This window comes from Physella acuta, unplaced genomic scaffold (assembly GCF_028476545.2).
Source record: "Physella acuta isolate Inbredline_101_S28 unplaced genomic scaffold, ASM2847654v3 ptg001195l, whole genome shotgun sequence".
Taxonomy (NCBI): Eukaryota; Metazoa; Mollusca; class Gastropoda; family Physidae; genus Physella; species Physella acuta.
Window position 1 is genome coordinate 85177 of NW_026732712.1, and position 13523 is coordinate 98699.

General features: G+C 37.5%; 1 protein-coding gene across 1 annotated transcript; it reads left to right on the plus strand.

Annotated features, from left to right (window-relative positions):
- Nucleotides 1-4822: 4822 nt before the first annotated feature.
- LOC131957003 (uncharacterized) lies at nt 4823-7647 on the plus strand. The gene is made up of 3 exons (XM_059321693.1): nt 4823-5914; nt 6582-7332; nt 7514-7647. The coding sequence occupies exons 1-3, from the start codon at nt 4823-4825 to the stop codon at nt 7645-7647; spliced, it is 1977 nt and encodes a 658-aa protein (XP_059177676.1).
- Nucleotides 7648-13523: the final 5876 nt, after the last annotated feature.

Here is a 13523-nt window from a genome sequence, read left to right on the forward strand (position 1 = left end):
GACTCATCTGTATCCTTTCTCTCATAGATTGTGTGGTTACCCACCATCAAGCGTCAAAGCGTCTCAACCTTGATGACAAGAATAATATGATTCCAGTCAAGTCGTGGCATGAATGACCACTAAGGGAGGCTTTTCTGATATTTGTTGGCTTGCTTTAAAAAGTTAAATGATTCTCCAGTGTACAAGTCTAGGCTTATTGCTTTCACTACTATTTATATGGCTCCATAGTCTGATAAACCATTGGATGATTGCGCAATGGAAATCAGTGTTTCTTCCAGACTTGTTTTTTTCCCGGGGGGGGGGGGGGGGGGGGGGTGGAGAGGACTTGAAATTTTCGGGGGTGGGGGGGGGGGGGGAGAAACTCAGCACAAAACCAGGGCCCTAAGTCGAGAACAGCCAGATGTTGTCCATGTGTAAAGCCTAACCTCTCTCCACATAGCTGATAGACCTAAGGGACAGGACAAAACGAATACGTAACCAATCTTTGAGAATGCTTGCATTGGTACCAGGGGTTCTTAGATAATTAAGAACCTAAAATTGGTAACCTATACCGACACTAAATAATACACACAGTATAATAGGTAAAGAAGCCCAACAAACGTCCATAAGTAAAGAAGCCCAATAAACGCCCATAAGCAATCAAGCCCAAGAAACGCCCATAAAGGAAAAAGCCCAATAAACGCCCATAAGCCATACTTAATCCGACCATACCCTTGATACTACAGCCGCCTGTATTGTACTAGCTGTAGTTACCAGACAAATCTTACCTTCGCAGGAGAATCGACCTTGATAGCAATGATGACCTGAACCTGTGTAGGTCATGGTGGCAGGACCTATCACAAGACGCCCCTGCTGTAGTGGATCACCGTCCTTAAAGGTCCAGGCAAAATTCGTTTTATTCACTGCAGGACTGGTGTGATACGCGGAAGTAGCTGGTATAGGATAAAGTGTTGAAATCAGTCAAAAGCAGTATAGTATTTGCTATCAAGTAAATATAACCCGTTTCTGTTACGCGTTCTTTCATTAGCACTTCAAAACAAAAGATATAATTATAAAGGTCAAAAAATGTATACATGCATAGTTGTATAGATCAATCGTAAGCCCTTTTAAACAAAAGCTATAAAGGGCAAAAAAAAAAAGTATACATGCATAGTTGTATAGGTCAAGTAGGCCTGTATATAAGTGTATGTCTCACATGTATATACAAATCTATAATATAACGCTGCTGGTAGTGTGTCAGTCCTTCCTTCCTTCCTTCCTTCCTTCCTTCCTTCCTTCCGTCATCGCTATAGATTTTGGGACTATAAAAGTAAACTACGCACCATGCTGTGCTTTTCAGTGCACCGCAGTGTCTTATTATAAGTATTAGAGTAGGGTTTGTTTATATAGCGGCATAGAGCTATTTTATAATTTCCACTGTTTGTACAATTTTGCATAACGTAAAGAGAATATTAAATACACGCACATTGCTAAAACATATTAAAAGGATCAATGTCAAATATAGATTTCGTTAATATTCCTAGAAAAAGTGGATACATTTTAATAACATAATAACTGTAGGTTAGAAAAATCAAATGAATTTAACTCTTTTCTAATTTTGACAAAGGAGGTAATTTAAAAATACATTAAACTCACGCTAATAAAAAATGTGAAAGCAAATATACGTTCGTCATAGAAGGAAATAGTGTTGCAATAATATAATTAGCAAAATGTGAATGCAAATTATGTGGATGTGTAAGAGGAAATTATTGTTAGAAAATTATAATTAGCATGGATTGATAAAAGGCAATCTTTTATTTATTTTATTCACTGAATGTAGGCCCTTCTGTTTATTACTTATAATTTTTAATCAACTATTCAGCACTATTATAGACGCGTCATCACGTTCATTAGGTGCGCAATGGTTTTAGTTATGAAACTCTATTGTAAATTTTTAAAATTTAAAGTACTGGAAAAAAAATGCGTGAATGGATAAAGTGAAATTTGTAGGTAAAACACGGATATTTTAAATACTGCTTATTATTTATACTGTTTACTAATTATTATTCTATCTTTCGGTTTGAGGACAAGCTAGGGGTTTTATAGGAGAGGCGTAGCGAGGGGAGGGCATATGTCCCCGGGTGACGACCTTAGGGGGCGCCAAATTGGGTTGGAAAAAATTTGCGAGGGGGGGGGGGGGTGGAAATCGAAAGTTTTAGGGCGGGGGGGGGGGGGACAGGGGTGTAAATCGAAAGTTTGAGGGGGGTGCAAATCACCGGAAAGGGCGCGATTTGGCGCTACGGGCTAGACTGTGAGCAATATGCCTTTATGATTGCATTTAAATTGTGTTTATGTTATGAGTGTTGTGTTTGTTTTTTCGTTTTTTTTTTTGTTTTTTTTTTTTTTGCGTTCGTTTGTGTTGTGTTTAGTTTTGTTCTGTTCCCAAGTTGGTACATTTAAAAAAGATTTACCGTGGCGGAGCACGGGATGCAGCTAGTACATTTATAAGTAAATAGTTTTACATATATAAACATCTGTAGTTACATAATTATGCTTATGTACAAGTATTCATTTAACTTTATATCGGTATCTTATATAGAAAGATTGTTTTCTACTATTGTTACCGTTATTGAATAAATTGAAATAAATAAATAAATTGAAATTGAAAGAAAAGGACAGTGAATACAAAAGTGAAAGTCTTTACGTATTTTAACTGGTAGTGTAGATCAGTATAAATATCAGATTGTATTAAATAGCTACTATAATTAGACGTACCGAAGTGCCGACACTCTGAAATAAACGAATTGATGATAATGAACATACACCACGGATACTGTGTCGATTTCATTCAACCTTTGTGTTCCTAAGTTGATTGTTGGCGTCAGCTTATGTAGAAAAAAAACAGAAACTATTGAACACATTAGCTATATCTTTGGTTAATTTAACTGGTTTTTTTTTTAAAAGGCAGCATAGCCTTGCAAGTGTCGAACTAATTTTCGAGAAATTTTTAATTAACCTCAACGTTTCAAAGAAAAATATTTAAATAATAAAAATTTAAAGAGTTTAAAGAAATTAGTGACACTTTTCTTTTCGAACAGAAACAGTATGACGTCTCTATTTTTTGGCACCTGTCTGAAATCGATAGGTACCAAGAGCGATTTAAAGGTATGCTTACACACCTGTAGAAAGATTGGTCAACACGGACTGACGGCGTTCGTTTGATAAATTATGAATATGATTCAATAAATTTCCGCACCTACATAATAGAGACGCACTTTTGATCCACCATAATATGTATATATAGGGCCTATATATATATATATATATATATATATATATATATATATATATATATATATATATATATATATATATATATATATATATATTCAGATATATGTCTTTGCGTGAGTGTTTGAGTGCTAGTTGAAGAGACCACATGTATGTCCTATAATATAGAGACCACCTTAGAGCCTACTTTTATATCTTTTGGTCCTAAAATAGATATCACAACAACAACACATACACATGACCTGGTAAAGCTACGGCGACCTGCTTTAAAAACAGAAAAAAACACCGTTACGCTCTGAGAGATATGTCTCACAGTTTCAGGTCCCTCCCCCACCGCCCCCACCCTCTCCTCACCTGTTTGAACCCAGTGATGCGTGGTGACCTCGAAGCATTTCGTTAAAACCCAGCACCATGTGTAGGAAAGGACGATCACAGTAGCAAGCGACTGCTAGAGTTTATCTGTGTTTCATGTTAGCTTTGGATTCTTCTTCTGTGATTTAGCACTACGTGTAGTAACCCTATTACCGCTTTTTATATGTGATTCAGCATAATGAGTATCCAAGTTTATGTGGTTTTACATTTACTAAACACCAATTCATACACACTTTGATCAAGCAATGAAAACATATGCGATTATATTTCACGAGCCGACCCGCGGCGTATCATACGCCGCTATTTAGTTGTTTTATTTTCTGCTTTTCAGTAATTCCTAATTTGTGAATTCGACAGTACCAATGTTGCCACTGAAAATATTTGCTTTAAAACACTACCCCCCCCCCCTTTCCCCTAACCCCGACCCTACACCCCCCCCCCCCCCGTGAAAGCAGCCTCCTCTTAGTTACCTCCTCTAACTTTAAAATCGTATCAAACTAAATTATCTCCCCCTAATAGCCGTAACTAAACCCAGCTCTACGATTTGTAAACATTTAGAGTGAACACTGCTCACCAGACAATGTGTGGGTGGGGTGAGGTTGGTAGTGATAGTGATAGAGAGAAAGAGAGGGGACTGTAAGGGGCACTTGCAGCTTGTTTTCTAATGTCTCCCAGAAGAGAATTATATATATACGAGCCGGCCCGCGGCATAACATACGCCGCTATTTAGTTGTTTCTAATTTTCAATAATTCATAATTTGTGAATTCGACAGTACCAACGCTGACACTGAAAATATTTCTTTAAAACACTATAAGTAGCTCGTTAAGGACCATAACCCCCCCCCCCTTCCTCCCCCCCCCCTTACGTTTAAAATCGTTGGCTCTGCTTGTAAACATTTAGAGTGAACACAGCTCACTAAAACCATGTAGGGGTGGGGAGGTAGGGAGAGCGTTTGCAGCTTGTTTTCTAACGGCTCGAAGAGGAGAATTATATATATAGATAGATATATCTTATCGGATACAATAACGATTTCTCTGTATTAAGCTTTGTGTTCGTGGATTCGATCCTGCTAAAATGCTGTTACGAATACACCGGTATCGATGCTACCGGAAATACTTCCTGACTGAGACTGTATGCGTGTTGCTGTTGATATTGGTCGTTTACTTTCTTTTTGATGTCATGCCTGGACCAAACCAAAACAACATAGAACCTCGTTCTGATGACTTCATCTACTTCTATCAAGACCGACACCAGATGGTTGATCGACATATGCAGTCAGCCCCTAAACATAATATCCATAAAATGATCCCAATCGTGGATGGTTCCCAAGCTTATATCCATCTGAAGATGGATAAAGGTGACCCGGTTATGATGAAGTTCGTCCACAAGCATGAACGAGTTTCTTGTGACGACTTTCAGCCCAATTGGGTTTTCGTAAACAACGGTACTTTAAGGTTCGACAACTCTGCTATTAACAAACACGGCGCGTTCACATGCGATTATTTCCCTTTGCTCCGTGGACCAGGAGACTATAACATATCATACGGCGATCCTGTAAGAATAGACCGGAGTTCTTTCCCCTTGATCTCAAATTTCTTTAAAATTAAATGCCAATCAAGATCTCAGAATTCCAAATACGAGAATATACACGCTGGAATTTTCGAGAACAAGACAATTTTCGACAGGCTGAAGGTTCTCAAACCTCCGTTGGATGGTCTCGGAATGTCTGTGGCAGTCTTGGTGTTTGATTCCATGTCGAGAATGTCTTGGCTGCGGCGCATGCCTCGAACTAGAAGCTTCATGGTCAACAAACTACGCGCAGTAGAGTTGAAAGGTTACAACATAGTAGGGGACGCAACCACTGCCGCCCTGATTCCCATACTAACAGGGAAACATGAAGCAGAACTCCCCGAAGCCAGAAGACACTTCCCAGGATCCAAACCAGTAGATGATTTCCCTTGGATTTGGAAAGAATTCCAAAACCGTGGTTACGTCACTTCCTGGGCGGATGCCGATGTTGACATTGCACCTTTTAACTTGCGCCTGCTGGGGTTCGAACACCAGCCGACTGACTACTTCATGAGACCGTTCTACCTCGCCGCCACGCCAACGTACAAAAACTACAACCGTTTCTGCCACGGTTCGGAACCACGTCACGTGATCTGGTTGAAATGGTTGAGGGACATCTTCCACATGCACCAGCACCACCCGAAATTTCTGGTCCACTTCTACTCACCACTGAGTCACGACGACAACAACATGTTAACAATGGTATCGTAATTTTTTTTGTCAATCTGATTCCTGATTTCATAATTTAAAATATCCTATTCTGATGCTCTTATTAAAGTTTTTTTTTACTTCATATTTTAGAAGATATCTCGCTTTGCCAGTAATATTTGATACAAGAAGTGTAAAAAAAAAAGTAGTTATCATTTCAATAGGACAGATAAGTAGAATTCGTGTGTTAATTTGACAACGACATATAAGGGCATAGTGTGGTAATAATTTCTATGTCTAGCCGCCGTTACCTTTCCCATCACAAGTCAGGTACTCACAATAGCTGAGTGCGTCCTAAATACTTGAATAAAAAAAACCCACTCGAGATTAGAAATTGTGCGCTAGACAGTCCGTCAACGCCGTCCCATGTGTTATAAAAACATCATCTACATTTTCGCTTTTGAATGTTTCAACATACATACTTTTTAATTTGCCTTTAGTCCCACAAATACTCTCTCTTGCACGATTTCAGAAAGACAAAAGAGTATGGATTACATAAATCAGCATACTTATTTCAGTTGTTGAAAAATTTCAGATAACTTGTACAATAAATTGATATTTTTTTTTAAATTGGGTACATAATTTTTAATAGACATTTAATGATAATTATTACATCGCAGATTAATATCAACAAATATTTTTGTTTTTGTTTTCACCTTAGGCTGATGACGATTTGAAGAATTTTCTAGAAAATTTAGAAAACGGTGGGTTCCTGAACAACACTCTTCTATTTGTAATGGCAGACCACGGTGCCAGATATTCTCCAGCGAGAAAAACCCTTCCTGGCAAACTGGAAGAACGTCTACCTTACGTCAGTCTCAGATTGCCGCCTTGGTTTGAGAAAAAATATCCGAGTGCCGTCAAGAATTTGAGAACCAACGTCCACAGGCTGACCTCGCCCTTTGACCTTCACGAGACGTTTAAAGACGTGCTTAGGTACGACGGCGCAGGTTTGGGTGACGTCATAAACAGGGGGATTAGTTTATTTAAGGAGATTCCGAGGACTAGGACTTGCGAGCATGCAGGCATTGCGCCGCATTGGTGCGCATGTTTGGCGTGGCAGAGAGTCAGCGCGTCAGAGCCGGACGCACGGCGTGCTCTAACAACGGCGATTGACGCTATCAACAATCTAACCCGGGGTTACAGGACACTCTGCGCCAGCTTGACCATCAGCAACGTCACGATGGTCAGCAAACTTGTGGTCAGCGAGGACGTCCTGAAGGTCAACCGGGCTAACCTTGACCTTGACCCTGTTATGTCTAATCACGTGATGAAACACGAGAGGAAGCTCTATCAGTTGACGTTTCACACCGAGCCCGGCCACGTGGGATTCGAACTCACACTGGAGCACCTGCTGTATGCGGACGACATGGTCGTTAATCCTAAGGCGATTAGCATGATTAACAAGTACGGTAATGATGCCGGTTGTATACTAGACAAGAACAAAGAAATACGTCAATTCTGCTATTGTACAAGTAATCTTAACTAGCGTCAAAGTTTCCACAATGTATTTCATTGTGTTATCTACAAGAGATAACATTAACTGCAATAGAAGTTGTGATTTATCATTGGAAATGCGATATAATTTACCAGTGCACATCAGAAAAGCAACTGACAAAAGCAGGATTATCTTGAGGACTACCAAGAAAAATGCTAGAAACCCGCCAAAGTGGATAGAGCTTTCTGTAGCGGCCCCATGTGTCTTGGGCACAGAAAGGAAAAGATGATGATCGGAATGGTCGATAACATTTCTGCTTTACTGTAGTAAAGGTCAATGAGTGATCCGAATCCATGATAGACGACTGAAGAAACAGCGAGATAGGCTGGAGATGGAGAGAGTGTATTGAAAAGATCGATATCGTTAACAACTTTCGTACTAGAAGTTAAGTTATGTTGGATTAAAAAAAAAATTTCTATTGCAGTTAAGCAAACTTTTAATGAGGTGGAAAGGGGGGGGGGGGTTCTAAACTGGGGGACGCGCCTTCTGGAAAGGATAAGGGGGGCGCGAAAAGTTTTTAGAGTTTACATGTAAACGAATTGCAATATTAAAGCAGGAATGAGCTCCCCTAAACTTTCAAGCATATCCGTACATAAGAGTAAGTGTTGGAGGTGGTACCTGCTGTGGAATCGGGCCATATTTTCGTGAAAATATTTAGCGTCGAGACGTTCTTAGATTATGTTGCTTTATGAGAATATAGTATACTAATAAGAAATTGAAAATAGAATAAAAGTATACCGTCCAGTTACCTGCAATCGATCAAAAGTTGCAAGAAATCCACTTACAGGATCTTAACACTTATAAATGAAATTAGGAACCGGAACTAGGGTAAAGTACACTTTCCGAATATCGGGAATCATTAAAAAATTAAAAGAAACATAATCATACAATTGTACACTTATGTATGAAATTTTGTTCACCTGACTGAAACGGTTCTTAAGTTGTCGCTTTTTGAGAAGTAAAGTAAGTACCACTTTCGGTTAACAGAAATCTCTTAAAACTACATTGCATATAATGATATGTGAAATGTCATCAATCTAACTAAAACGGTATTTAAGTTCTTGCGTTCACATATACACATAATTACGCACAAACAGACATACATACAGACAAGATTGCAGAAATGGGTTTTTCCGAATCAGTAAAGCGCCAAGAAGTCATTTCAATTTTTTCCACGATTACAATAGGGCTGGTAAGTAGGTCATCAACCAGTTCTACGGCTCAATATAACCTGCATAAGCCATAGAACTAGTTGGTGACCTACTTACCAGCCCTATACCTCCTTTATATTTCTTATACTAGAAGCAGAAATAAAATTTACCTAGAGAATATATTTTGGTGGCTACTTCCCTTTTAAAAAGTCAATAGTATTAAGGCAGGGGTCGGCAACCTTTTGAAGCGGAAGAGCCAAAAGTTACAATTTTCAAAATTTCCCTGGTTTTAAAGAGCCACTAACATTTTTTTATTTTAAATATTTTATTTTTTTATTAACATTATTAGTATTTGTGCAAGGAGCTGGAGAGCCGCATCTTGATATCAAAAGAGCCGCATGCGGCTCGCGAGCCGCAGGTTGCCGACCCCTGTATTAAGGGAAATAACTTAAAGCTAATCTCTTTTAAAATGCTATAAAATACAATGATATTTACTTGTGATAAAATACAAAAACCGATCAACAATTTTTTGTTACATAAAATAATTCTATAAGAATATATAATAATTTGTATTAATTTGTATTTTTTATTTTTTAATACAATGTATTATTTTAAAAATAGAAACTTTAAAATTTGTTATTAAATAACAATCTTATATATATGTGAAATTTCAAAATAATTCAATGGTTGATTAGAAATTCGGCAATTTTTGTTTATTCCAATAATAATTTTACCCTGTCTAAAAAAAACAACTACAATAACGTCCGGTTCACTAAATGGTTGGTATTAAAGCCACCAAGGAGCCAAGGCAAACCGAGACCGTAAGTTTCATGTTCGAGTACAAAAACAGAACATAATTAAATATGTCAAACGCAATGTCGCTATGAAAAGTGGATGATATAAAACGTTCTGCAGGAAGAAAAAAATAAAACAATAAAAAGAAACAATAACGAAACCAGAAATTATGGGACAACCTATAACCTATACCAGCGAGTCGACAAAAGACGACAAATAAAATTAGACAATACTGAACATTACAATAAAACACAACCTCGACAAATAACACTACTGCAAATCAAACCTTTCATGATAAAGCTGCAATAGTAACACAGACACATCATTCCAAAATATAATTTTCAGATCGACACACTCATTTATTAAAGATACAAACTAGCTAATTAGAGAACTTTAAAAAAAAAATCAAATCTTCTATCTATATATATAATTCTCTTCTTGGACACGTTAGAAAACAAGCTGTAAGCGCGCCCTGCAGTCCCCTCTCTTCCTCTCTAGAAAGTCAGGTGAGCTGTGGTTCACGCTAAGTGTTTACAATCGTAGAGCCGGGTTTAGTGACGGCTATTAAGGGCAGATAATTTAGTTTTGAAACGATTTTAAACTTAGGGGAGGTAGCTAAGAGGAGGCTGCTTTAACGGGGGGGGGGGGGGGGGAAGGGGTGTTGGAGTTGGGGGAAAGGGGGGGGGGCGGTTATCGTCCTTAACGACTTACTGATAGTGTTTTAAAGCAAATATATTTTCAGTGACAGTAGTGGTACTGTCGAATTCACAAATTATGAATTACTGAAAAGTAGAAAATAAAACAACTAAATAGCGGCGTATGATACGCCGCGGGTCAGCTCGTATATATAATTCTCTTCTGGGAGACGCTAGAAAACAAGCTCTAAGCGCGCCTAGCAGTCCACTCCCTTCCTCTATAGGCATATCGCAACTTCCCCCACTCCCACATGGTCTGGTGAGCTGTAGTTCACGCTAAATGTTTACATCGTAGAACCGGGTTTAGTGACGGCTATTAGGGGCAGATAATTTAGTTTAAAACTATTTTATACTTAGGGGAGGTAACTAAGTGGAGGCTGCTTTCACGTGGGTGGGGTTGGGTGGGGGGGGGGAGGAGGGTTTTAGTGTTTTAAAGCAAATATATTTTCAGTGGCAGCATTAGTACTGTCGAATTAACAAATTATGAATTACTGAAAAGAAGAAAAAACAACAACTAAATAGCGGCGTATGATACGACGCGGATCGGCTCGTTAATCACAAAACCTTAAAACCCTCTTCTTACAGGACTTCTGGGTTTATGATAAAAACTATTTTATGTATAGAAAATGACGTGGTAGGTGTAATGACATTGTATACCTAATGTCATCTCCATCGTTCAAGCAATATGTAATTTATGGCATGTGTAGTCATGCGTGTAGTGCTGGTTTTTGGTTGCGTGTGTGTGGTGGTCTGTGTGGTGGTCTGTGTGGTGGTCTGAGTGTTGTGGTGTTCTGTGTGGTGGTCTGTTGGGTGGTCTATGAGTGGTTGTCTATGCTTGGCGGTGTGTGTGTGTGAGGTATATGTGTGTTAGAAAGTGTATGGTGGTCTATGTGGTGGTCTATAGGCTGGAGTTAGAGAGAGTGTATTGAAAACAATGATATCGTTATCAACTTTCATACTAGAAGTGAAGCTACGTAGGATTAAAACATTTTAAAAAATTGCAGTTAAGCAAACTTTAAATGAGGGGGAAGGGGGGGGGGGGTGGCGTGGCGGTTTTTTAAACTGGGGGTGCACCTTCTGGGAAGTCGCTGAAAAGCTTCAGAGAATGGTGCTGTATAAAAATAAGTACAAAATACAAGCATTTGATGGTAATCTACTTAAATAAATGTAACGCCATTTTGTGTGATTGTAATATTAAAGCAGGAGTGAGCTCCCCTAAACTTTCAAGCATATCCTTACATAAGAGTAAGTGTTGGAGGTGGTACCTGCTGTGGAATCGGGCTATAGAAATATAAAAATTTACTAGTAAAAAAATGAAAATAAAATAAAAGTATCCCATCCTGCAATCGATCAAAAGTTGCTAAAAATCCACTTACAGGACATTAATACTCATAAATGAATTTAGAAACCGGAACTAGGATAAAGTACACTTACTACTTATCAATGAATTTAGAAACTGGAACTAAGGTAAAGTACACTTTCGGAATATCGGAGGTTTTCTCAAAATGAAAAGAAACCTAATTATACAATTGTATACGTAAGTATAAAATTTGTCCACCTAACTCAGACGGTTTTTGAGAAATGGAGTAAGTACCACTTCCAGTTAACTGAAATCTCTTAAAACTACATTGCATATAATGATATGTGAAATGTCATCAATCTAACTAAGACGGTATTTAAGTTCTTGTGTTCTCATATACACATAACTACGCACACACAGACATAAATACAGACAAGGTTGCAGAAATGCGTTTTTCCGAGTCAGTAGGATGTAAAGCGCCAAGAAGTCCTTTCCATTTTTTTTTCCACGATTACAATAGGGCTGGTAAGTAGGCCATCAACCAGTTCTACGGCTCAATAAAACCTGCATAAGCCATAGAACTGGTTGGTGACCTTCTTACCAGCCCTATACCTCCTCTATATTTCGTATACAAGAAACAGAAATAAAATTTACTTAGAGAATATATTGTGGTGGCTACTTCCCTTATAAAAAGTCAATAGTGTTAAGGGAAATAACCTAAAATTAATCTCTTTTAAAATGCTATCAAATAAAAAGGTATTTAATTGACATATAAATCAAATACTGATCAATTGTTTTCTGTTATATAAAATATTTATATCTGTAAATATAATAATTAGTATGAGTTTGTATTTTATATCTTTTATTATAGTAAATTTATTTTTAAATTTTTAAATAAGAAACTTTAAAATTTGTAAAATAATAAATTTATATATATTTGTGAAATTACAGTTATAATTAATGTCCACCCGTCAGATGGTAATTTTCGTTTGTCCAATACTGTTTTTGCCCTGTTTAAAAAAAAAAACTGCAGTAACAAATCAAGGAGCCAATGCAAACCGAAACTGTTTCATAAAACTGAACATAATTAAATATGTTAAACGCAATGTCGCTATGATAAGTGGATGATATAAAACGTTCTGCAGTAAATCCAGAAAAAACCCCAATAACAAGCAGCGTGGATAAAATATACAACAATACTAATAATCAACAGCAATGCCAACGCGTTTCACATACAGAAATCAGTAAGACATGAATTTCAATTGTACCCCTAATAAAACCCCTATTTAAAAATAAATGTGATGACAAATCGATTAAAGGGATGTATATTCCAAACGCTAGAGGCAAGAAAATACTTGATTACGAGGACGAGACAACTTTCTCAGTACAAACAGAAAAAGTAATGGAGACGGTAATAGGAAAATTTAACAACTTCTGGAAATGAAGTAGAGGTAACGCAGAAAAAACGCTGAAAAATGAAAAAAATTATGGGAATATATGAATGGCATGGAAAATATAATTACAGCACATCACAATAACAAACCCAGAGTTTATGGAATAACCTATAACCTATACCAGCGAGTCGACAAAAGACGACAAAGAAAATTAGACAACACTGAACAATCCAATAAAACACAACCTCAACTTTCATGATAAAGCTGCAATAGTAAAACAGACACATCATTCCAAAAGTAATTTTCACATCGACAAACTCATTTATTTAAGATACAAACAAGGTAATTAGAGAACTTTTTTAAAAAAAAAATCAAATCATTAATCACAAAACCTTAATACCCTCTTCTTACACGACTTCTGGGTTTATGCACATAAACTATTCTATGTATAGAAAATGACGTAGTAGGTGTTCTGACATGGTATACCTCATTTCATCTCCATCGTTCAAGCAATATGTAATTTATGGAGTGTGTAGTCATGCGTGTCGTGGTGGTTTTTGGTTGCGTGTGTGTGGTGGTCTGTGTGGTGATCTATGAGTGGTTGTCTATGCTTGGTGGTGTATTTGTGTGATGGTGTATGTGTTGTAGAAAGTGTATGGTGGTCTATGTAGTGGTCTATAGGCTGGAGTTAGAGTGTTTTGAAAACAACGATATCGTTATCAACTTTTGTACTAGAAGTGAATTTACGATGGAATAAATCATTCTTTTCT

Coding starts and splice junctions, on each gene's coding strand:
- LOC131957003 (XM_059321693.1), top strand. CDS start 4,823: ATGCCTGGACCAAACCAAAACAACATAGAACCTCGTTCTGATGACTTC. Junction 5,915..6,581: donor ACAACAACATGTTAACAATG/GTATCGTAATTT, acceptor TTTTCACCTTAG/GCTGATGACGATTTGAAGAA. Junction 7,333..7,513: donor TAGCATGATTAACAAGTACG/GTAATGATGCCG, acceptor ATAATTTACCAG/TGCACATCAGAAAAGCAACT.